At 38.5% G+C, this 27,167-nt stretch overlaps 1 protein-coding gene across 1 annotated transcript in view; it reads left to right on the top strand.

The window, feature by feature from the left end:
* Positions 1–361: 361 nt before the first annotated feature.
* Positions 362–27,167, top strand: part of LOC145981301 (uncharacterized) — a 28,009-nt gene continuing 1,203 nt past the window's right edge. Inside the window, exons 1-11 of the mRNA XM_083114491.1 lie at positions 362–426; positions 1,237–1,646; positions 4,425–4,614; positions 9,635–9,778; positions 11,083–11,156; positions 13,093–13,151; positions 16,567–16,665; positions 19,729–19,805; positions 21,361–21,434; positions 23,510–23,574; positions 26,177–26,297. Of these exons, the coding sequence (XP_082970617.1) occupies positions 1,248–1,646; positions 4,425–4,614; positions 9,635–9,778; positions 11,083–11,156; positions 13,093–13,151; positions 16,567–16,665; positions 19,729–19,805; positions 21,361–21,434; positions 23,510–23,574; positions 26,177–26,297 (1,302 nt within the window). The 5' untranslated portion in view covers positions 362–426; positions 1,237–1,247. The remainder of the gene's footprint in view (positions 427–1,236; positions 1,647–4,424; positions 4,615–9,634; positions 9,779–11,082; positions 11,157–13,092; positions 13,152–16,566; positions 16,666–19,728; positions 19,806–21,360; positions 21,435–23,509; positions 23,575–26,176; positions 26,298–27,167) is intronic.

Below are 27,167 nucleotides of genomic sequence, written 5' to 3'. Positions count from 1 at the left end.
ACTTGGCTGAAGGTAAAGATCATATAAATGATATTATTAATAAATTGCCATTCGAATTTCATATCCTCAATCACGACGACGGATTCCCCTTTCCAGAATAAGTTCCGATGTGCCTGCTTTCTTCAATACGCTTGAACCTTGAACCTAAATATTTCTCTACTTGTCTTAACAAATTTGTCCTGCATCGAATTGTGCAACCGTAAGCTACTCTTTATAACCTGAAAAAAAGTTATCTCCTTTCGCATTTGGAGCTTGTCATATCTTGAACAGTTTCAATTCAATCACTTGATGGCGTTAGTGGTTCCGTGTACGATCGAAGTACAATTGAATTGACGTATCCTATTCATTCTTGTCATGCGAACACAAGCTTCCATTTTAGTCCCACTACGATAAGAATTGGATTTGAAGAAATCTGGGACCAACAAGGTAATTCCATTTCTTACTTGTCTGTGTAATAAACTTGTTTGCCAGTAAATGAGTTTTGAATTTTAAGTCCACTGTTATGCACGGATAGGCTAATTGGGACTTGACATATAGTTTAAACTGAGATCCCAACCACTATGTGTCTCCACTGGGTATCGAACCTGGGACACCTTGATAACCACTACGCCATGGGGAGGGCCCGCCAGTAAATGAATTTAGGCAATGACAAAACAAACAACAACAAAAAAACAATTTGTTTGCTACAAGTGTGAAATACATTAAATTAAATGAATAAAAGATGGTTTGCCATGTAGCATATTATTATTGGGTCTGTCTTTTATGCTTTAATGTGATCAAGATGCTTGAGTGGACATGAGGAAAATACATGGCTTGCGCTAGTTTCTACGCTAAACCTATTACGTGCGGGATCTAAAGTTACTTGAGTTCTTGAAGCACTGAACTGTGTTCATTTGAACCCTGGCACTCTTGATAGAAGGCGATATCTTTAACCAAGGTTTTTACAACCGTAGGCTTGAAGTTGACTATCACGGACTATAAGTTCTCATGGAGAGTATGCTTCCAGTTCCGGTGAAAGCTTAAAGTGTTGGATTTGGTAAACACTACACCAATGCCCAGAAGAAAAGGAGTAAGCGCGAAGAGATAATTATAGTTGTAAAACTTAGTTTAATAGCAAAAAAAATTCATCCTACAACTCACAGGTTATTTTACAAGACTAATGTAATGCTTCTTTATATTGGTACTTTTTTAATATTATGTTAGTTTTCTAATATAATATGTTTTTGTTGCTTTCAGTAGGCTATACCATGGATGGCGAGGCGAAGATTTCAAACACGGAAAGCATCGAGCAGCTCCAGTTGCCCGGTCGTTTCGTCACAGGGACAGAGAGGGACGCCTGCTCGACCAAGCTGTGCACGGCGACTGTTGCAGACACACAGGGGTTGAATGGGGCAGATGGGGAATCTTGCGATGAAGGCCTACCGATCTGCGAGAATGAAAACGTGCAGGAGGAACGAGCAGCTGACACGGATAGCAACGAGGTTGATGAGACGCAAGAGGGCAGAACTGTCGACAACCATGAAGATGTTGATTGCATCTCCGAGGTAAAGTTGCAGCTGGACGAAGGAGCTGAGATTCTTGATTGCAGTGCCAAGAATTTGAAAGTAGTACCTTCGCCGCTGCTGAAAAATGGCGAAAATTTGCAGGTAATTAACTAACTAACTCTCTAGCCTTCTTAAACCCGAAGGTTCATGGCTGCAGCAACACAGGCCTTCCATCTGTCCCTATCTTGAGCAAGATCTATATGCTCTTTTCCATCCCTACCGATTTCCTTTAGGTCCATCTCAACGTTGTCCCTCCATCTTCGTCTTGGCCTTCCTACAGGTCTCTTACCATGAAGTTTCCCAACAAGAATCCTGTAAACTCCTCTTTCCTCTCCCATTCGTGCCACATGGCCTGCCCACCTAAGTCTTCTTGATTGAATTATTCTAACAATATGTGTACAAGAATACAAATTATGTAACATTCTCCACTCACCTGTCTCCTCATCCCTTTTAGGTCCAAAGATTTTCCTAAGGATCTTATTTTCAAATACCCTCAACTTATGTTCCTCTTTCAATGTAAGGGACCAAGTTTCACATCCATATAATAATACAGGTAAAATTACTGTTTTGTATATTTTATTTTTTAGTTTCTTAGATATTAAACGAGAAGACAAAAGTTTATGAAGAGAGAAGTAACTTGCATTTCCTGAATTAAGCCTACTTTTTATTTCCTCTTTAATATAATTTTCACTTGTTAATATTACTCCTAAGTATTTGAATTTGGAAACTGGTTCAAACGAGTTGTTATCAATAATTAGATTTTGATTATTACCTAACACTTGTTTCGGCCTGTAAGCATATATTTAGTTTTATCTTTGTTAACTTCCAAACCTATGTCTTTAGCAGTTTTGAAAAATATTTTAGCATTATTCTTAATTGTATTTATATCATCCCCTAATAAGTCTACATCATCTGCATATGCTAACAACTGAGTCACACCATTTTATTTTAGTTTTTCTTTAGTTTCTTTTACCTTCCTAACAGCATATTCTAAGGCAAAATTAAAGAGCAATGGAGATAATGCATCTCCTTGTTTTAACCCATCATGAATTGTAAATTTGTCAGACACATTAATACCCACACGAATTTTACTTTCTGTTTCACTGGTGCATACTTTTATCATACTAACAAGCTTCTTAGGTATTCCAAACTCGACTAATATATTATATAATTTATCTCTTTTTACCGAATCATATGCTTTTTTGAAATCAATGAATAGCTGATGGATATTTTGATTATATTCCCACTTTTTTCAAGTGTCTGTCTGATGTGAAAAATTTGATCTGTAGTTGATCTGTTTCGTTTAAATCCACATTGATAATCATCTATAATTTCATTAGCGTATGGGGTTAGTCTTGTTAAAAGAATGTTAGACAATATTTTATATGTTGTTGAGAGTAGAGAAATTCCACGGTAATTATTGCAGTTCATTTTATATCCTTTTTTAAACACAGGAACAATTATGGATTCTTTCCACTGTTGAGGGATTTCTTCTTTATTCCATATTAAACAAATTAATTTATGAATTTGACATATTAACGAATTTCCACCATATTTAATTAACTCAGCTGGTATTAAATCAATGCCAGGTGCTTTGTTATTCTTTAGCCTTTTAATAGCATCTTTAACTTCATTCACGTTAGGTTCTGGAACTAAAGGTTCTGCTGTGTGTACTTCATTTACTTCTGATTTATCTCCTACATGAACATTTAAGAGGTCATTAAAGTAGTTCTTCCATCTATTTAGAATATCACTTGGGTCAGCTAGAAAATCACCATCTTTATCTTTTATCAAGTTTACTTTAGGTTGCCACCCCTTTCTAAATTCATTTATACCTTTATATAAATCTCTGATATTTTTGTTTTTGCTGTTTGTTTCAATTTCGTTAATTTTGCTTTTCAAGTAATCTCTTTTTTTACTTCTAAACGTGCGGTTAACTTCTCGCTTTATAATATTATAATTGCTTAGATTTGTATCATCAGAGTTATTTAACCACTTAAGTCTAGCCTGATTTCTTATTTCTATTAGATTATGACATTCATTATCAAACCATGGTTTACTTTTTCTTGGTATATGGTATCCTAATTTGCAGGTAATTAAAATGTTATTTTTCTAAATACACGCGTTCGGACCACTGTACAGTGGGATCCATGAGTATTACCGTGCAATTGTCCATCACCATTTTCGTGCACTTTATTTGACCCAATAAGAGCTTCAAAAATTAAAGGAACAAACTGTTGACAACTTCTGCACCAGCATACATAAAAATCCATCGCTTAAAAACACATCGGATGCAAGAGAAAAATTAATGAAAATAGTCATGGACAATTTGCACGGTAATACTCACGGATCCCACTGTACAATCAGGATTTATTTGCAATTATTAAAGAATCATTAAAACAGACAACCTAAAATTCTTATAATTTATGTTCATTTTAGCAGACAAGATTCAAAAATAAGGTTTTGGCGATACCCAAGGAGGACACCCCGGTTTGACACCACCTCGAGTGATTGATTTGATTGATTTGTTGTTTTAAGTCCACTTGATGCACAAATAGGCTAATCGGGACTGAGCCTTCAGTTTAAAGTGGGATCCGAACCACTATGTGCCTCCACAGGATATCGAACCTGAGACTCCTTGATTACAAGGCGATGACATTAACACTACGCCATCGGGGAGGCCCAGCCACCACCTCGAGGGCAGCGTCCGGTCAGTGGCATTTTATATGGCAAAATTTACCAAAATTAATATGGTTTCATCTACACATATTTTTGTCAAAACGCATAAGAAAACAATTGTTTTAAGAACATGCGTTTTCAGTATAAACATGCAATTGTACATAATGGCATCGTTGACTGAGGAAGTGCATTGTGTTTCAGTTCTTGTACCTGGAAGCCAACGAGATGAAGGATCTTCCCGAGGAATTCTTCCCCTCCCTCCCCTCTCTGAGGTGGCTGGACCTTCGCAGGAACGAACTGGAGACCCTCCCTGCCTCGATCGCCGGCCACGGGTCCCTCGAGGTGGTTCTTCTACAGCGGAACAAGATTCGACGAGTGCCTTTGGAGCTCGGTCAGTGGACATTGCTACTAAATCTTTACAGAATCAACTTTCAAATTTTGTTTGGTCTCTAGCAACAAAATTAATATTACTGCATTTGACCGCAATATTGTTGCAGATTTTATGCTGAAATTGTCTCCAAAAACGTAGGGTGCGACAATTATGTCAAGCTTTTATTATGCTGGCTAACATATTACTGAACTGTCGTCGATGCAAGATTAAGGTGCACGGAATATTCGTGAAAACATGTTAAAATTGAATGATCCAAATCGACTTACATAATTTCTTCTTCGTGACAGTTTAGTGAACATTTACAGTTAACACATTAGTTGTTTTATCTGACATAAAATGGTCTTAATGGTCTTTGGGTCCAAGCCAGGACATATTCGCGATCAACTCGTTACTGCTGAATTTCAGGGTTTTTTTACAAAAATTAATTGAAATTACTTAAAAGCCTTAACATTTTATTGGAATATTAAACTATAAATTGCACAAGAAAAAAATTAACATTATTTTCTAAAATCAATCAATTAATTTTAAAATGTTTAATTGAATAATACATTTTCTGATGTTGAGGAAACCTCTCTAGACATGACTTCTTTAAGAAATGGCTTGTTTGTTTTAATAACATCATAAAATTCACAACATGAAAGTTCTGAATTAATTTGAAAGTAGCTATTTTCAAAACCCCGGACATTTTGCAATCCCGGACATTACCCCGGACAGCACTAAAAAACCAGGACTCTCCGGGCTAATCCCGGACGTATGGTAAGCCTATCTTAAGGTGATCTTATATCCTGGCGAAAATTTGAGCATTTTTGTCTCGTCAAGGCTGCGTAAGCTTATGGGGTAACTTTGGTCACGATTAGGGGAAACCGGGGCACTTTGTCACAATTTTCACATTTTATTTTTTTGTGGCTCTCACGTAAGGCCGAAAATTATAATTTTTTACATGCAAATACTTAGTTATCTTGTGCACAACATATGTTCCTCTGTACAATGTAACTCATCCTGAACTGGACTTATTAACTCTTCTTTATGATCAATACAGTTGTGACAATTTACCCCATATGCGGGGTAAGTTGTCACAATATCTGGGGCAAGTTGTCACATGCTATTCTAGTGGCAGTTTCATTAAATAGGTATATATTATTAATGCAACTCCTAGAAAAAGACTGGCAATGTTACTAGCAATAAATACTTAGCATTTAAAAGAGACTTAAAAGCTAATTAAATGAATAGGTAAATTATGCTAGATAACAAGAAATAAAGTAGGTGGGCCTGTATATTTTCTTCATCCCAAAAGATACATATATTGTTACAACAATCTTTGTAGGTAAACCGCCCGACCCTGTGGGCGAGTGGGGCCCCTTAAAAAATAATAATAAAAAAAAAAATGTCGACCTCCGTGGCGAAGTGGTTAGCAGAGCGCGCTACAACGCCAGGGGTTCTGGGTTCGAGTCCCGGGTAAGGCATGGGTATTTGTGTTCGTCCAGTTGATAAGAAACAAAGAAAAATGTCAGAATTGAAAAGTGTAAAAGTAAGAAAAAGAGTGAATGGTGGGGGATACCTCCGTGTAGGGGGTATTTCCTTTAAAAAAAAAAAAAAAAGTGGTTAGCACATCGCGCTGCGACGCCAAGGGTCCCAGGTTCGAATCCCAGTCGGGCTTGGTTGTTTGTGAATGTCCATTCATCAATTTCATCATTTCATCACTCATCCCCATCTTCGCAAATTAGCCAAGAGGCACAAAACGCGAAGTAAAAAAAAATAATTCAATCAATCAATCAATTTGTAGGTAAACCAGAACTTTCATGAAAACAACACTAGCTTACAGAGTAGCTAATGAATCAAAACTACAAACTTAAAGGTTACAGAAAACTGTTTCAGTAAGAACATTTGCAAAAGATAGGGCCTACACTTCCAACACACGAAATTTGCCAGTGGCATTCAACTTTCTTGTGATTTTAGAGTTAATAAATTGCAAAAATATTCCTATATTTATGTCCGAAGCTTGTTTTAGGTATTATACTAGTAAGTCTTCCTCATGTTCCGCAAATACTCTGTTACATATTGAGTAACCCAATGTGAATGAGCATTGCCCGGACTGTAGTTCACCATCTGTGACACGTGCACAAAATCTCGCCAATGTTCCGTAGTGGAAATTTAATTCTTTGGCAGCTTTACGTATTGATACGGGGTTGTCGTTTCTTTTCACGGCTCTTGCTGCAGCCAGTAGGTCTCCCATGGGCGGGGAATTCCTCTCAGTCTTTCTCTTGTATGTTCTCACCATCTGCGAAGCAACAGAACCACTTATTAAAAGAGAAATACACCACTTGTATCATGACTAACACACAGTGGGGCACATTGTCACAGTGACAACATTCCCCGTTTTATTTGTGACAACTTGCCCCACGAGTCGTAGTTCCTATTTTTTTTAAAATATCTGTACCAAGCAATAAGATAAAGCGCATTCAGAGTACCACATTATGAAGCTCTATTTCTAACCTACATAACACACACGAAAATACTTACCGCTCACGCTTTCACGCACACATATTAGGAAAATTCCAGGACTCAAAAAATTTACACTGAAGCACTGAAAACAGACAAAGCTCAACTGACTCAGCCACGTGTTTCCCGCACACCTCTAAACGAGTACAGTTGAGAGTGACATCTAGTGGGTAAAAGAGAAAGCAGCATAAGCTCGCTGACGTTTAGGCTTTTCTCAGAATTGCTACTGTGACAACGTGCCCCTTGTGACAATATGCCCCGGTCTCCCCTATATCGAGAACAAGTCGACAAGAATATTTCAAATTTATCTTGATCACAAGGATGTTAATAGAGAATCACTTTTCGATATTTTCATTTACTTCATCAACGTGCCGAAAATTAGTTAATGTTACTCATGAAATATCTTTGCCACGTCGTGCTTCCCTGAAGACATTGCATGGCCGTCTTCACTTCGTTTCTGGTAGAAATATTTGAAAATGAGGAAAATAAGCCGACTCATTTCTCACTCTCAGCCGAGGGAGAATATTAGTTCCTTTCAAATATGCAGCTCTGTAAATATGCACAGCCTAGAGAACATAGTTTAGTTCTAGCTAGTATTTAAATCCATATTAAACACCACTCCGTTAAGTCTACTTGAAAGATAATCCTCTAAAAATAATGAAAGGTTGAATGAGATGTGGGTAATAATATGTCTGACAAATTTACAATTCATGATGGGTTAAAACAAGGAGATGCATTATCTCCATTGCTCTTTAATTTTGCCTTAGAATATGCTGTAAGGAAGGTAAGAGAAACTAAAGAAGGACTAAAATTAAATGGTGTGACTCAGTTGTTAGCATATGCAGATGATGTAGACTTACTGGGGGATGATGTGAATACAATTAAGAATAATGCTAAAATATTTTTCAAAACTGCTAAAGAGATAGGTTTGGAAGTTAACAAAGAGAAAACTAAATATATGCTTACAGGCCGAAACCAAGTGTTAGGTAATAATCAAAATCTAATTATTGATAACAACTCGTTTGAACCAGTTTCCAAATTCAAATACTTAGGAGTAATATTAACAAATGAAAATTATATTAAAGAGGAAATAAAAAGTAGGCTTAATTCAGGAAATGCATGTTACTTCTCTCTTCATAAACTTTTGTCTTCTCGTTTAATATCTAAGAAACTAAAAGTTAAAATATACAAAACCGTAATTTTGCCTGTAGTATTATATGGGTGTGAAACTTGGTCCCTTACATTGAAAGAGGAACATAAATTGAGAGTATTTGAAAATAAGATCCTTAGGAAAATCTTTGGACCTAAAAGGGATGAGGAGACAGGTGAGTGGAGAAGGTTACATAATTTAGAACTACATAATTTGTATTCATGTCCAGATATTATTAGAATAATGAAATCAAGAAGACTTAGGTGGGCAGGCCATGTGGCACGAATGGGAGAGGAAAGAGGAGTTTACAGGATTCTTGTTGGGAAACCAGATGGTAAGAGACCTGTAGGAAGGCCAAGACGAAGATGGAGGGACAACGTTGAGATGGACCTAAAGGAAATCGGTAGGGATGGAAAAGAGTATATAGAACTTGGTCAAGATAGGGAAAGATGGAAGGCCTGTGTTGCTGCAGCCATGAACCTTCGGGTTTAAGAAGGCTAGAGAGTTAGTTAGTTAGTTAGTTGAATGAGATAGAGCCAAGAAGCCACGTAACACACTTGCAAAACATTTCAAACGAAATGACATTACAGTCAGTTATGGACGTTATCAAGCGAGATTTTTTTCTGTAGTCTACAGCGTACACGTAGATTTTTGGATGTATTCAAAGTTTATAGTCTGTGTTTGTCACAAGTACGAAAATATCGGTTAAAACTCTACTTTACGTCTTTTTCCCAAGGAAGACGTGTCATAATCGTTGGAAAGGTTATTGTATAAGGAATTCAACAACGTAAATCCCAAAGCGAGGAGAAATTACCTGGAGGAGGAAATCGATAAAAATCGGTGTTGTCCGGATATGCGTAATTGAACGTACTGAGGAAATTTTTCGATGATGAAGCACATATTTAGGGATGAAATGAGTGCTAATGGAACCTAACCTAACCTCGTAAGCATACCTCGTCCCCGTGAATGGTTCGTGGGGCTATCGTGAATGGTTCGTGGGGCCTACCCGTGCATGGTTTTTGGGGCTAACGTGAATGGTTTGTGGGGCTATCGTGAATGGTTCGTGGGGCTACCCGTGAATGGTTAGTGGAGCTGTCGTGAACAGAAAGTGTAAAAAGAAAAAGGTACTTACCCGAGGAAATGCCGGCTGTCTGCAAGTACGGTTTTGAACGATGCACTAAATAATTACTGGGGATAAACGTATTTTACACTATCTACAAGTTTTTGGAACCTGTTCTTCTTCACGCACAACGCACGGCGAACGCAAAGAAGCAATCACCACGCAGAACGCAAACGAGCAATAAGGACGTAAAGTAGAGTCTAGCCAAATATCGAAGTTTGCAATTCGTAATGAATGTTTTTGTTGCCCAGGTCTGGTACCAACACTGCGAGGCGTTCAGCTCCTAGAGAACCCCGTCGAGTTCCCCCCACCCAGCGTCCTCGGAGGGGGAGTGCCCTCGCTGCTCAGGTTCCTCAGGGAGGAATGGGAGAAGGCTCATTCTGGATCTGGTTCAGGTAATTTTGCTCCTTCCAGGGTATTTATTTATTTGAAAAGTCCTGAATACAGAAAAAATCAATTTTACATCAGGATGTCAACCGGAAAAGAAATAAACAAAATAATAAGGTGGACACATACACACACATATACATATATAACAAGAATAATAACAACTAGGGCAAAAATAATATTATTTACTCTTCAGCTGCTTTGTGCACGCCGTTCTGTAAGTCTGCTTTGATAAATGGAAGCACGGAGCGTCTTTTAATGAGTTGTAAATGGTTTGTAGCCTGTAGAGAAGTGATCTTTGTTCTAAGGATAGCCTTGAAGATTTAATGTAAAAGAAGTTGTTGCATTTGCTGTTGGGACGTGGGATTCTGATATTAAGAAGAGGCAAGAGTTCGCTGGTGAAAAGTTGTCCATTAATGATTCTGAAGAGTAGTGTTAGATCTGAGAGTTGACGGCGATGAGAAAGGTCATGAATTTGTAGAGTGGATAGAATTTCTTGTTTGGAGAAGTTTGCAAGGGTTTGGCATCTGTGTTTGACTATTCTGACGAAGAAACTTACTACTTTGTTTGCTTTCTTTAAATTTCTTTATTTCCGCTTCAAGATGCATTGCCCATATCCCACCTCTCTGCATTTCTATTATACAACGTAGCTTTTCTGCCACTTTTGGCTAATCGCAACGAAGATGATGAATGATGATATGATGAAATTGATGAGCATACTCAGCCCCAAAGCTCAAGGTCAGCCTCCGGCCTCACACGACCTCAGCCTCGCAAGGCACTTGAAGGCCAAACTGAGGCCTCAGCCTCCGGAGTTTGGGCATCTCTCTAACCACTCCCCCACGGAGGTCGGAGTGCCGGTGTAGCGTACTGTTCCTTACCATCAGAAAAATAAAACACTTTGTGTGTCTTCACAATCGCATATGCCTTAAAATCGGAGTCCTGTTTCAAATTCCGGTGGGGACACATAATTGTTCGCGTTCCACTTAAAACTGCGAGGCCTGTCCATATTAACCTATCCGTGCAAAAGAGTGAGATTGAACCAAACTTTGCTTTACAACAAAAGTACAACGTGTCGTTACATTTTATAAACACCATTTCAGTAATTAAAAATGCCAAAAGAAATGCCTCCGTCTATAACGGACACTCTCAAGTTACACGAATCTTGTGGGTTACAGTTTGGGATACCCGTGAGTGAAATTATAAACGTGAATGCACAGAATCATATTTGTGTAGGCGTAGTGTGCAGGAAATTTATTTCGTACATGTTTCTTCCTTTAATCAATTGACTGCACTTGTGCATTTCTTTCTCCAGATGTTGCCTTCGGACACAAGATGGCGTTGGGGAAGCTCCATGACGTCATGAAAGACAAGGGTGTTGCTTTAGCGGTGAGTTGCAAGTTCCGTACACGATTAAATTGACATTGAATCAGCATTTAAGAGACAATAAAATCGACAATTGAAAACCGATGAACAACGTTGCCACTGGATAACTTGATAGGTATAATATTGTTCTTTATACTACCAAATAAAATTAGACAGTGACAATCGATTTCTATACAACGTAGTTTGATTGGTCGACAGTCTGGGTTGAATAACTTTATTGAAAACCGTTCCGAAATAAATTGTAAACTTGAATGCGAGCTGGAAAACGTCATGTTCTCTGACATTACTGCATTGAAACGAAACGTTGTTCCGAGATTCATTTGTTCGTGTATAAATACTGACAACTTTAAAGTTCCATTTTACATCAGATTTTCCTGTTTAATCTTTAGGTCACTAACCAACCAGTAAATTGGATAAAACGTTCATAGCACAAACAAGGATAAAACCATATTTTGAATAAAATAATAATTCCATTTTAATATCGGTAAACAATTTTAATTCACAAATCAATTTTACTGACTCTGCCAGTATTCTGAGGTAAAAAAAAACAGCTGCTTTGTGTGGTGGAAGAGATTCGTTAAATCGATAAGCGATTGAAATATTTTCTCGCACGAAATTATTACTATTATTTTATATGAAAAGTGAATGTGCATATATACTCGTTGATATGGCGCTACTATATGTGAAAGTTCTGCCCCCCAGTCCCTCGTTTCTATCCGGCCCTCTGGATTACTTCCTTGTAAAATCCTTTCAATCTCTCCTTCCACCTCACCTTGCGTGCCAAGCGAGCAGATTATATTAGCGCCGGAATTACGAAAGGGGAGTTTCACATAACAATTTATATTTTATGTCCCTGGTTCGTTACACATGTACAGCAAGTGAATAAATATTTGGTTTAAAATGGACAGTACAGTAGTTCCTGGAGTTAATTCAGCAAATCATAACATTTCAAGTATGATTATATTGGTTTATTATTTGTTGTTATGTATATATACATATTTACATAGCGTTTCCATGTGTGCTTTTACATAATCAACCAATTTCCTTAATTCAACATAATTGCGCACCTATGGCTTACACCATCGGCACTTCCTTTACCGCAGAGTTAGCATAACTATCTCTCGTGCCTACCTCAGCTTAAATGATATTCCGTTCATTGCAAATGTGTTTACTTACGCCTTCTCTCTTTCTTTTGGACATCAATTATTCAATACGGAAATATCCACATATTCAAGGCTTTTTCTAAAAGGGGACTTGGGACAGCAACAGGGGTTGGCTTACACCAAATGCTACATTTTTATATTAAGTTATTAAGTTTAGCCACCAAAAATGGACTAAACTTGAGGAGATGTTCCTCGCCGTCGATCAATGGGGAAACACTGTGTTTTGCTAAAGCCCACTGACCTTTTTATAGTCGGGGTAAACGTCCGTGGACGTGGACCCCGTAGAATTGGAAAATTCCACTGTAACAGTTTTTTGAAAGCCAGCTAGCTCCCCCAAACGGGGAGATAGAAAACAGGGGAGTCTAATATCCAGTAAAGCACAATCCAATAAACACATAGACTTACATGCAATAATAACATAAAAGTACACTCATGGAAACATATTACTTAACCCTACACCTTGTAGCTGGCAAGCAATTAATTAATACAATATACCAAAACCAGTAATGGTCAATCCGACCATTACATATATTGATATAATCACTGCTATTTAGCATCCAGTAGCGAGTGAAATGACTTTGAAGGTGTTTTCTAGAAGCTATGTTAGTGTCTGAACAGTGTGAATTAGTGCACAGTTATTATAATTTTCATTACATAAATTCCACTAGACTTGAACTCTCCATATGTTATGTTATGATTAAGTATATAGCCTTGTAATTAAAGTCTACTGGTTCGATTTTTGTGCTGGCGATAAGATCACCTTTGTTCCTTTTCAGATGCAGTGGATGGACGATGGGCAGCTGACAAACGTACCTTGGAGCCCAGGACTTGTTGAGTAAGTACTTACAGTATGTAACATTGTTATTCGTACACATAAAATTTACGAGGAAAAATGTCATATCTACTAGTAAATGTAATAATTTTCGTATGTACCTCGAAATTAATTTTAATGAAGGTTTCACCAACAAATGTTTATAAAAATGTAAGAGTTTCAATCTTCCTCGCATACAGCGCCACCGCTATTCGGACGATTTCGTGCAGTTTGCAACTTAGTAACAAGTTTGAACATGCAGGCGCGCTCCCCGTCAAGCGGAATGCTGGCGTAGGTATTGTTGTAGGCCTATCGTCTATCTATCAGCGTGTTCGAAATGGGCAAGGTGAAGGAACTTAGTTCCGATCTGAAGGATGTTGTTATAAATTTGGCCCTTAGTGGTTATTCGTTAAGAAAAATTGGACAAACAGTCAATAAATCACACTTCACAGTTCAATACATAGGAAACAAATTTAGAGAGGAAGGTTCAACACAGAATGTGCCGAGAAAACCAAAAGAGAGACGGTTGAATAAACGTGATGAACGCTTTATTTTATCAAGAGTGCGAGAAACCCCCCGACCAAGTGTTCCTCAGTTACGACCGTTAGTAGAAAATGTTGCTGGCAAGATGGTGTCCGATCAAACTGTCCGACGTGCCTTGTGGAAGCATGGATATCATGGCAGAATACCACGAAAGAGGCCGTATGTAAATAAGGTGAATCGCAGGAATAGACATTCATTCGCGAAAGAGCACATCCACAAGGACCAGGAAATAGTGTCATATGGTCAGACGAGTCCAAGATTAATATATACGGGTCGGATGCGATAAATAGGGTCTGGAGAAAATCAAATAAAGACAATGATCACATCAACACAGTTCCAACAGTTAAACACGGTGGTGGGTCATTAATAATTTGGGGCTGTATGTCGTCCAAAAATGTTGGTTCCATCCAGTTTATTGATGGTATCATGGATGCATATGTCTATTTGGACATATTGAACAATGTAAAGCAGAGTGCCCAAAAAATGGACATGCCGCCTATCTACAGATTCCAACAAGACAATGACAGTAAGCATAAGGCGCGAGTTAACATGAATTGGTTAATATGGAATGTACCCAAACTACTACAAACACCAGCTCAAAGTCCAGATTAAATCCCATTGAGCATTTATGGGCAATTTTGAAGAGGCTAGTCCATAAAGCAGGCGTCAAGTCCAAACAAGAGTTGAAATCTGTTGTGCAAGCCGAGTGGAATAAAATAAGCTCTGAAACATGTCGGAAACTAGTTATTTCTAAGAAGAACAGGTGTCAAGCAGTAATTAAAGCCAAAGGATACGCATCAAAGTATTAGAACTGTCAGTCAATTTGCTCTGAATATACTTTTTTCTTTTATATTATTAAGTGTACGAATAGAAAAGTTGTACAAAAAATGGCATGTTTCTCTTTCAGTTTCATTAAATTTATTATTGTCATTGGTTATACAGAATTTGGGTAAGATTTTATGTTCCTAATGATATTAGTTATTGAATTGTAAAGAAACAATTTCAAAAGAGTGTATTTTCTTTCAGATATTAAAGCATTTTCTTTGAAAATCCGTGTGTACGAATAAGAATGTTACATACTGTATGAAGATTTCATATCAATTCTTGTTTTGAACTCACGAAGAATGTGTTTTTAATATCCTTTATAAAATTTTCTTGCATATGTGTACTGTAGAATTATTTGTCTTGTAGTTTACAGTTATTACAAGCACGTAAACACAATGTTAAGTCGTAACATTTTTTTGTTACAACTGTAAAATTAATCAAACAAATTAAGGTAGCGTGTGTTCTGCCGAAACTTTACATTGAAAATTGTGTTTACTTCTTTGTAAGAACAACATAAGTAATACCATTGAAACATGTATTAACTTATCAACCAATAATATAGAACAATGTTGCAATACGCAGATATTAAACGCTTGGATAAATAAGAAACAGGTACTATATCGAAAGACACACAAAATACGAGAAATGTATTACATTAAGTGATAATTATAAACCAGTTGATTAGATGTGACGTAGAAACTATCTGCCATAAAAATAACATGTTTGTGTAAGATGCATGTGTTCATTTCTGGCATTTTTGTCTGATAGCTTCATAGTGGAACACTACCTACCAGCAGTATTGAGACAGTAGTACGAAAACCATGTTATCGGTGAACTATTGTTAATTTCTTTGGCATTACTTCATTACTTGGTTTATAGCGTTTGTGTACACAGTGGTGCAGGAACTTTTTTTTTATTCTAGTGTATCAACTCCACCAATTTTATACATAATATAACACCCTTTGGCCTTGTAATGAAAGGGATCTGGGTTTGATGCGCCGGTGGAAGAACATAGTGGTTCGGATTTCACGTTCCACTCAATTGTTCCTCATAACTTACTGTCATCTTAAGTAAATTTTTCAGAACTATTAAAAATGCTTCCTTTATTGTTTTCTATTTCTATGAACATTTTTCAAGACGTGGATTTAAGTTAGGAAGATTAAAAACTCGATTCATTTTCGAAGTGATAAATCTGTGCTCAGTTTGACGTTTGTGTACTTCATGTCGCTTTTCTGACTGGTTAATCCTAATCATGATCAGATTAAATGGATGAAGGGACAATCCCAAAGTCCACAGAGGATGATGTTAGATCGCTGTGGGCGACCTAGGTGACAGCCTCGTCTGCTTGCGAGTATACAGTTTGGAAGTTGTACTGTATGGAAGGGAGGATGTCGTTTTAGATTCGTGAGTAATGGACACCTCTTATATTCCGAGCTTATCTGAAATGTAATGGCCATACCTGAGAACAGAGATCAACCTTGCACCGTTGAATCTACCTGCATTATATCTTTTGGATAAAGTCCGTGGCCGTGCGGTCTAAGGCGCTGTGCTTTGGGCTCCGACTGCATGGGTTCGAGTCCATCTGGGTTCTCGGCCTGTGTATAGGACCGGTGGCAACCCACCGTCGTGAGGAAATTGGGGAGATACGAGTGAGTAGCGTATCCAGGTCTCGGATATTTCCTACGCTGTAGAGCCACTGGTTATTATTATTATTAAAGTCAACGGAAGCTTTCTGCGTTTGTCCAAATTTTTGAAGCGGATATAAGGTAGTACAACTTGGATCGACGAGTCTAGCTAATACTGTAGGCTAGCCCTTTCCAAATACTTAGGAGAGCACAATGTACCTTTGTACACCGCTTCCCTCCCTCTTCACGTTCCTGCCCCATCGTGTCCACATTAAGGCTCTGGATGATTTATGTGAATGCTCTAAAAGGTTTCTAAGCAGATGTAATTTTCGAATTTTGGAATATCATAGCGGGTTTTTGAAAGGAGAGGACAATTAGCTGCCGTCGCCGAGCCTTATGTGTTAAGGTTTCAAGGTTTTTGCTATTTTGAAATCCTATTTTTCTAGTTTCCAGGCAAGAGTCGAGCAGAAGGTGATAGAGGAACAGGAAACGGAGGAGATAAGAACAGAGAAGGAAAGGCAGGAAGCGATTTTGCAAAGAGCAAGGTAGGTGACCTTCTGGATGTTTATGCACACAGCGTTTGATTCCCCGTGCAACCGCCGAGACCTTCTGCCGGGCTTCCGTGGCTGTCCTTGACGAGCCTTACGCAGAACTGCGGACTCATTGTTGCACGGCGAATATAACACCTGGTGCTTGCTAAAGCTGATATTTCCTTATGCTTCTTGCCCTTGTATAATCCCAAATTTTGTAGTCAGCTACATTTGTAAGTAATGGCAAGCCTGCTCTGTACCCGGCTATGGTTATTGCAGGGGTCTCCGATAGTCCAAGGATGGTGCCAGGTTCAATTTGATATCAAACTTGCTACTTAATTGGGTGGGGAATTGAGCTAATTATTTGAACTGAATGATTGAATCGTTGTTTCAAGTCCAATTTATGCACAGAAATACTAATCGGGACTGGGCCTATAGTTTAATGTGGAATCCGAAAAACTGTGCCATGTGCCTCAACCGGGTATCGAACCAGGGACCCCTTCATTACAAGGTGACGACGTTACCACTACGCCATCGGGGAGGCCCTAACTGTTGTTATTTGTTGCAACCACTAGTGCGTTCTAGGGGATCAGGATACACAATAAAATATTTCGTAATTATGATTTTTAATCTTCGTTTAAAAAACTATTCAAAGACAAAATTGGTAATTGGGTCGTTTTAATAGGGATTTGATTTGCCTGTTTTTTATTCAGGTTCTTTACTGAATTTTTATTTTCTCAAAATTTCGGAGGGGGCACTCAGTACAAAAATTTTTGATACACCATTGTTTCTTTTGCGTTTTATACTTACTGAAAATGTACTAATGTTTGTTCATATGATATCCTCTCTCTCTTTTACTGCCATATCTTTCAGGTTCCTCAACGTTGTATTACATAATTCTGAATTAGTAAATATGTGTACTATGTACACATACCCTTGTGGTTGAGTGTAAATACAAGGTGACATTCAATGGTATTTCGGACATTTGTATATGCTTGGAACGTGGGCAATTGTAAGGTTTATATTTATCACGGCTGTAGCCCCACTAGTAGAGGAAAGTCACCAGAACCGACCATTTTGTCTTTTACTTTTAACTCGGAGTAGGGAAGGAATTTTCCGACGTGGAATATATCAATGTGTACATCAATTCCATGCCCAATTATAAGCTGTGTAATAATGCATATTACAACAACATTTCGTTGCACAAAATAGTTTTTTTTTTCAAAAAGGTACAATTATACCATCTGAGAAAATGGGTTCCTAAACCGACATACCTGTTTAAGTAAGGAATTAAATTACAAAGCAACACAAACCAATATATGTAGTGGAAGGAAGGATAAAGTGGCCAGTGCGGGCAAATTAGCCATGTAAGTTTACTTCACTGTATAGTGCTGCCACCACACGGGAGCCGGGCGAAACAGTCACTACGGATGCTGTCAGTGTTGTCTGTGACTTTGAAGCGGAAGGCTGCATTTTTCTAGATGTGAACTCATTTCATTGTTTTTTTACAAGTCTGATTTTAGCTAAGTGGTACAAATTGTTGAATATAGCTAAATAATAGTAAGTGTTATAATTATATGCTCTTGTGCTGTTTGATCAGCGTAAAATAACCTTTCAAAATTATGTGTTTTTGAAAACGCTAAGTCGTGTAGACCACAGTTTTTGTAATGGCGTCATTCCGGGCAAAGTGGCCACGAAACAGACAGACTCGAAAGGCAATGAAGGATGGATTATATGTTTAAAATGTAAGAAGTGGGCACATGAAGAGTGCGCCGGTTGTGGCGGAGAAGATTATTAGTTTGAGTACGAATTTTGCAAATAGCCCTACGCCTAATCCTTTATTGATAGACTATTGATTACAAATTACTATTTACTTTATCTTGTAAAGATTTCATACTTAAGATAATACTTAGAAAAGATAATACGTTCTTCTTCTTAATGTGTACTACTTCAGCTTGTGTTGATTAAATACACACTCTGGATCAATGTGATTTGTCCATTTACCTATACGGGTAAAGTTAGAAGGGGCTGGCCACTTTACCCAACCTAGGCGGGCAAAGTGGCCACTTCGTACTTTTTTTTTTAGTAACGTGTACATTTCTAAACAACAAGAATTTAAAAGAAAAGAAAATAGCAATTGGAACTAAAGTTATTATGCTTACTATTGGTCTATGTTTCTATAACTTTGCTCATTAAAATATATGATAAGAATTCATCAAACCTTAGAATGGCCACTTTACCCTTCCTTCCCCTAAATGGTTTATATTAGAGAATAAAGCAATTCCTTTAATCATCATGAACAAAATGCAATTTCTTTGGACTATTTAGCCCTCAATGACATGTAATTTACAGAAAACGCAGCCCAAAGATTGCACATGATACACATTATTCATTCTTCGCCACTGACATCTTCAGAATAAAGTCCTTCGCCAAAATACATTCAGCATCTAGGATATCTTCATCTCACGAAACGGTTTATGAAACCCAATTATTGACGTATGTCGGTTTTGGGACATCAATAACAATAACCTCAAAAATTTACAAGCACCACATCTTCACAACTGAAAGAAATACATGTTCAGAATCGTTATTCTATCCACAATGACCTGATAAAACTGTAAGAGTTTCCTCGTCCTTCCAGTATGAATAATATAGTGTTATGCACGGACAAGCAAAAGTACTGAAATCACCAAAAAACAAAAATCTCTCCCTACAAAAAGAAAACCGCCAGAAGCGCTCGTTTCACTGGTCGCACATTATCTTGGAAGCCTAAAGAATAGACTTACCCTGTTATCGCAAAGTGTCAGGACTTCTCGGCTGTGAAATAGTGGTGTGTCGGTTTAAGAGCCCTTTGTCAGTTTTGGTGACTTTCCTCTTCCAAATTCCGGTCATGTTTGCCTAAGTCTACGGCGGTGGTAGAACTTGCCATTGAAGATTTGCTATTAAGACACACTTGTCGCCGTAGATTTAGGCAACACACATAGCTCCTTGCAGGGAAGCGAGTATTTCAGAATCTAAGTGTGCCATTTTTAGTGCCGGTGAGTGTACGTAAAACCTTATTATTTTTCCATTTGCCAGGGACGAGGAGGTGCTGAAGGAATGGAGGAAAGACTTGAAGAAAAGGAGCCTGTTTGCATCCTCTAAATACACTAAAGGTACTCTTTTCATTGATGTAGTAATATTAATATAAATATTACCGCACTGCAGTGTTGCCAATCCATATAAGTGGAAAAGAGCTAACAATGGAGCTAAAAGCCAAATTCAAGGAGCTTTAATATCTAGAGCTCAACAATTTGTTTCCATGTTCTTTGGATTTCAAAAAAAATATGTCCAACCTACGCCAACACATGGTCCTATATACTTCGACTAACAGTTGCGTCAGCTACGGACTCGGATACACTTTCCAAAAGCGCGTATCTTTACTTATACTGGAACGAAGATTCTTCGGTGAGGAGGTCATTTTTCTTATATTGGCATTTTTTTTTTTTTACTTTACGTTGCTGAGAGTGAGTGACGAGTGAATTTCGGTTGCGAGACTGTGTTTGTTTTCTTTGTATGGGAAATATTTAAATACACTTGCGTGCAAAGAAAAAGAGCCACCTCACACTTTTAACATAAAATGTTTTTCAGAAAAAATAATAAGACAATAATAGAAGTATGCTGTTTGAAAGATCATTTAATAACGCTTAAAGTGAACTTAAATTTATTAACATTGCTTTATTCTGATAAGTGAAAATTTTGAAAAAAAAAACACCATTTCAGAATGATAGAAAACTGAGTTTTCAAGAACTTAAACAATAACATATGGCAACAATTGTTAATTTCTAATATGGCCTCTCCTTGCTCTAATAACAGCCCGCATACGATTAGGCATAGACTGAATCAAATTTAATATTCTTTTCTGTGCGATATTACGCCACTCGTCTTCTACCGCAACACGAAGTTCTGGGATCGAAGTAAGGGCAGGAACTCTGGCGCGAACTCTCTTTTTTAGCTCGTCCCACAAATGTTCAATGGGGTTTAGGTCGGGACTGCACGCTGGCCACTCCTTAACTCGAAAACCAACATTTTTTGTGCCTCCAAACAGTTGGAAGAAAAGTAAGAAGAAGTAAACATTTTATGTCAAAAGTGTGAGGCGGGTCTATTTCCTTGAACGCAAGTGTATGTACGTACAACCTACCAAAAGGTGCTATTTTGGTGCATGTGTTTTTTATAGTGCTTATTTTGTCTTTTTCAGTTATTATTTCCATTTTTAGTACTAATTCCCCCCCACCCCTACCTTTTAATGTAATATCTTATCGGCCTGCCGAGCTTCCTTTCGTTGCGTAGTCAGCGCATCGAGTTCCTTCGCCATTGTTTTCTGATTGTCTAGGCTGGAGAAACAAGATGGAGAGACACAAACCTGAGCTTGAGAGAAAAAAATAAAAGTAGTGATAGAGAGAAGGGGAGGGGAGAGAGAGCGAGAAAGAGAGAGAGAGAGATTGCGGAAAACAGAAGTAGTGAGCGAATGAGAGGAAAACTTTGTGTGTGTGTGTGTGTGTGTGTGCGAGAGAGAGAGAGATGGGGAGGAGAGAAAGAGAACAGAGAGAGAGAGAGAGAGAGAGAGAGAGAGAGAGAATTTGAATATGCATTTTCCGTTTTTCCTTTCGTCTTTCATATTGTTGCTGTTTTATCGCATTAGAATTATCGTCATGAAACATTTCTTTCCAGATCTGTTGAAGAGCACTCCATATTTTCTGGATGCAGATTACTTGAATCTGCCGACGAGGTCAGATCTTAGACAGGTATGTTCGCTTTTTGCTCCTTTCGAATGTTTCGCTGCTGTTGATTGGTTTACTTCGTTAACCTCCAAGATCTGAAGAAAGCCGCCGCCACATACGTGGGTGGGGATAAACAGCGGGCGAGTTGTTTTCGTCCAATCACACTCAACCTTCAGCCAATGGTCGAAGCTGTCATTCTGCTTGTCTACTCCACGTGGAGTTTCAGTCACATAACTGTAGATCACATGATCTACCTTGCAACCAATGTTTTAAAGTACTTAGATCCGCAAGGCAATAGTTTAGTTTATTGACTGCCAACATATACAAATTTGCATATCTAAAAAGAAACCTACCCCCCCAAATGAAATCACAAATACGCCATTCAGTCGGATAATATGGTGAAAAGGAAGCAGCTAGGGGGAAGACATCGTCCTCCCAGGTAAAAGCTCTAGACAATGGATAATGTCCAATTAACATTACATGTTACCGTCACGAACCAGTAGCGGCTTCTGCCTATTCGCACGTGCACACCCAAATAAATCTGTAATGCAAAGCATTATTATTATACTTATTCATTGAACTCTTATCTCCTTCGAAACATCAAGTGTTCCCGCGCCGCTTCACGAAGAGAAGAGGTGGTGGAGAAGCGTGCGATCAGTGATATCAACCCGCGTCGACCGAGCCACGTTCTGGGCTCGCACAATGCGAGTTTCGTTATCTCTGACGCTGTTGCAGCAGTCGCGTAGAGAACGCTGATTGGGTATTTTGGCTTCTGCGCCGTGAGAGGGGAGGTTGCATCATTTAGGAAAGTCGTGAACGCAGCGATCGGTGTGCTAGCAAATGTAGTGTTGCAAACCCATTCCCTTAGAGATCGCGTGACAGAGTCGAGGTAACCCATACATCATTAAAAATTGAGGGATTTTTTTTTAGGAAAGGGAAATTTCGATGGTATATTGTCCCTCCGATTCTGTCCTCAGCATGACAGGGAAAGAAAAGGGGGAAGGTGGGGAGGGCAACTGAAAGCGAGACGGGTGTTTTAAACATGCCTGATATTGCCTTTATTTAGTGCATCTTGGCTAAAATAAACGGTCTCTGTGGCACAGTAGCCGAATTATCAACCCGCGCGGAGGGAGCGTACATCAATCGGCCAGCTGTTTTGCATTGTGTGTTTCTGTTCCTGAGTTGCAAAATTGTTTAGCGCTGTCAAAAGCTCGAACCTGTTTCAGTGCAAACTGTTTGATTTCATGCTGAATAGGGAAACTGTACATAGCGAAAGCAGAGACTAAATATTTAACGTTGTTGAATTTTTGGAGGGAAGTTAGCTATAAAACCTGTAGCAACTGCAGCAAATGGATACGGCGGAAGAGAAGGGAAAATTCTGAAGTACGAAGCAGGGCAGTGTGAACTGAGTGAGTACTGTAATTTTCTTTAAGATTTATTATTCTCTTCATTTCGCTTGATTTGCTTGGCTCGATCAGTCTGTCATTAGAAATAAACAACAGCTAGATAGATTACAATTGATTTCCTCCATGTGGTAGTTGGATCGGCGTCTTTGGTGTACGCCAATGTTATTATTCTCCTTGTTCATTAATATCAGCGGAGCGGAGGAGGAAGTTTTATGAAATATTTTGCAAATCGACAATAGTATTGATATGGTAGGTCGATATTTCTATGTTTTGAGTGATTTTGTCAGATTATCGAATGCTGAATTACATATTGCACAATAACATTGCTCTTCTCGTGATTGGCTTGATAATTTCCGAAATATTTGAAATTTGTAAAAAATCCGTGTTAAAAAATCATGAAATATAACTTTGTTATAGCCTCATTTTCAGTGATCAAAACTTGGGTTGCCAATATATTAATCATCATTATGTACGCAAAAACGGGTGCAAGTATTTGACAGGGGTGGTATAAATAACACTTCTGGACGCGAGACTAAAGTGCACACCCATAGAGCCAGACCACGAGCCGCCACTGTCACTAACATCAAGAGAATTATTCGAGCACTCAGCTCAGCACCATATTCAGTAGTACATTAATTATACCAGAATATGTTCTTACACTTTTTACTAATATATTCAAGCATTTATTTACAGGCTGTTGACGAGAAGTCCACAAGGAGATCAGAAAGGCAAAGAGAAAGTTGGGAGACAAAAGAAAGGTGAGATTTCTTGTGAGGTGAACGCTTTCGTTAGGCTGCATAGACCTTTTGGGGAGCTACATGTGTTTACTTTATTCAGTAACATTGCTTGAGGAGCTTTACGTGCATAATTTTAATATTTGTACTTAGCTCGGTATTTTAGCCGAATACGTGGATTGGCTCTTCTTTGGGGGGGGGGGCCTCCGGAATGCTGAGAGAGCGGTGGATAATAAAAACCTGACTGCATTTGTGACTAATTTGGCTGTACATATAGGGTCAGGCAGTCAAACGTGAAGATTTTTAAAAAATCACAAAAAATAGATAGAGCAAATATTAGTAATTTTTTGAACATGAATGTACTGTACATAAGTTGAAATTACTAGTGTACCTGAAAAATGTTCATTTTTTGAATATGGTGTCAGTAAGATGGCGTCCTTTGTTTTGCACACATTGCTGTAAAGGCGTATTACAAAAACTCGGATAGTTTTGTTGGAGATCGACACGCTCTCCGTGGAGAGTTTCAGTTACCCCCGCGTGCTCCTTGCTTCCAGCAAGATGGTGCAACTAGCCATACTGCCAGAGTGTCCATGGATGTGCTTAGACTCGCATTTCCTGGCATTTCATCGGCAGATTCGGCGATATTCCTTGGCCTGCCCGTTCACCAGACTTAACAGCTCCTGACTTTTTTCCTTTGGGGTTACCTCAAATCCAAAGTATTCAAGGACAACCCTCCAAGAACCAGGGATGATTTGAAAGAGCGAATTCGGCAAGAGATCCCCACAACATTCTGTTGGAGATGCTACGCAACGTCATGGGTGGATTTACTCTGAGACTCCGATAATGTGTGGAACACCAAGGACGCCATCTTAATGACACCATATTCAAAAAGTGAACATTTTTCAAGTACACTAGTAAATTCAACTCATGTACAGTACATTCATGTTCAAAAATAAATAATACTTGCTTTTTTGTGAATTTTTAAATCCTTCCGTTTGACTGCATCACCCTATCCTATTTTAAAGTGGAATGGTGAATTTATAATGTGACTGATTGATTGCTTGATTTGGTGTTTTAAGTCCACTTTATGCACAGTAAGGCTAATCGGGACTGGACGTACAGTTTAAAGTGGAATCCGAACTACCATGTGCCTTCAGGGCAATCGGATCCGGGACCCCTTGATTACAAGGCGACGACGCTATCACGAGGAGGCCCGGTTTATAATGTGACAAAACAGTTCTGATGCACATATTGACAGCGAAAGAAATGTGTGTAAGTTGGATAAACATGCATAAAATGGGCTTGACACAAAGACTCAATTCTAAATGCCAAATCAGGTTGGTTTGGGTTGTGATGAAACAGGCAGAATGAAATGTTTCACAATGTAATCGCAATTATTCCGTTCGTTGTAGACGTATTGCTGTCACATTTTATAATTCGGATATCCGTATAATTGGGATATCCGTATAATTGGGATATCCATATAATTGGGATATTCAGACATCAGAATATCCGGATATCCCGCTCGCAATGACAGCCTCCACTGTTCAACGAACATCGCTGCATGCGTTAATGTCACGTTCCACGTACATGATCCATGAGTATTACCTTGCAAATTGTCCATGACTAATTTCATTAATTTTTCTCTTACATCCTGTGTATTTTTAAGCGATGGATTTTAATGTATGCTGATGCAGAAGTTGTCAACAGCTTGTTTTCAGTTTTCTTTTAATTCTGGAAGCTCTTATTGGGTCAAATAAAGTGCACGAACATGGTGATGGACAATTTGCACGGTAATACTCATGGATCCCACTGTATACTCCGTTGAATAAAAATCTGTACAAAATCGGTTTCGCAATGTGAATCGGCAGTGTTTGAAAACAGATGCAAAGAGCTTCGTATTTCTAGGACTATCCAATACTAAGAAAAAGTTGTCTCGCAAAGTCGATGAGAACTGTTTTTTGACAAGTTTTATAAATCTTATAACACCATTAAGCCATGATATGAAAAACTCAATATGCTGATTTATACTCAGAGTGAGGGGAGTGATTTTTGTGCATACATATCTTCCTGTTTTGTACCTTGTTTCATTTGTACTTGGTACAGTGAAGAAGACCTTGCTAGAAGGTTGAATCGTTACGTTTAGTTTATGTTTTAAAATAAAATAAATTTCTGCCTTGGTCAGCATATTGAGTTTTTTTATAAATCTGAAATTAAGAATTGTGTTTAAAACCTTTCTGTCTGCACCATACTAAAATTTCATCACGATCTGACCACTTGTTTTTTTTATTTATAGAATTTCAAAGAGAGCGATAGTTTGCAACACTGGAAAAAAAACCTGCACTTTTTTTGTTGTCACGAGTCACGACTATTAAAAATAGAAAACATACCTGAAAAGATATTTGTTAGCATATATTAACGCAGAACTGAATAAGCAAAATTTTGATGTAACTCGTTTTTATGTAGATCTAGTGGTTAATTTTAATTGAAGTCCAAACTCGAGTATGTATCATTTTTAATCGCACAGTAGCCACGCCTCTAAGTCATCCTTATCGTCCCGACTAAGCTAAGAGGTAGAAAATCGACGTAAAGACTGACAATGAAATCGTCCTGTTTCCAATTGCAGGACAGACCCTGAGGAGCTGAACAGGATCTTCCGTCGCCTGGAGCGGATGGGGCAGGTGAGGAGGGAGAGGTCCTTCAGCCCCGAGCACGAGAGACAGCTGCTTGCCTCGGAGATCGAGGAGGTAGGTGATTTACCCCCAAACATCCCTTGCAATTTCATCCCTCTGTCCCCTAAGTAATATTTTCAACGCAAATGCATCTCAAATGTAAATTTTATGAAGTAAGTAAATTTTCGAGCTCTCAAACGCCATAAGTACAATTACTCACATTATATCAGGAGTGTTGTTAAGGTGTTGTTAAGGGTGGCCGGGTGCACTAGCCCCCGAAACTTCCCCATGCCCCCCGCCAAAATTTTCTAAATTTTAAATAAAGGTCTAATTACTTTTTTGGAAACATATAGATTTTTATTTATTGTACTTGTAGGGGTATGAACTAAGCTAAATACAAGTGTGGCAGTGCCGTATCATGGAAATTGAACCTGATTCGCCGTAATAGCGGTTTCTTATACACAGGTCGTGTCCCAAAGGTGTAAGACCGTACTTGAAGCGAGCATCCTCCGAGTATGGTCTTGGAGTGCGGTTTTCAAGTCGTGGACTGGAAGTGTTGTCTTTCGAATTGCACTTCGACTGCAGCGCCAAATACGATCAGTAGATAAAACTTACTACTTGTTGTTTTCCCCACGTTTTAAACACTTGTTTTTCACCATAGAAATCACGTTGTATTTTCAAATGTTCGTACACATACATTTCCACACATTAGCAGCCCTTTAACCAACAACTTGCTGACCCATAACGTATATTTAACCTGTGTTGTTGGCTTTCTATCTCCGCGATTTTAAACAAACGAACAACGAGTGTGGAAATCACGTGACCTAGTCAGCTTCCATCTACACTGCGAGCTATGCACTTGCGTACTCCTGTTCTTGGCGCTTTCGAACTGTACTAGGTGACGTCACTTCTGTCAAAACCATGCTTCAAGTACGTACTTCGTAC

This window comes from Lepisma saccharinum, chromosome 29 (assembly GCF_977018435.1).
Source record: "Lepisma saccharinum chromosome 29, izLepSacc3.1, whole genome shotgun sequence".
NCBI classification, from domain to species: domain Eukaryota; kingdom Metazoa; phylum Arthropoda; class Insecta; order Zygentoma; family Lepismatidae; genus Lepisma; species Lepisma saccharinum.
This window is presented reverse-complemented; position numbering and strand designations above follow the sequence as displayed.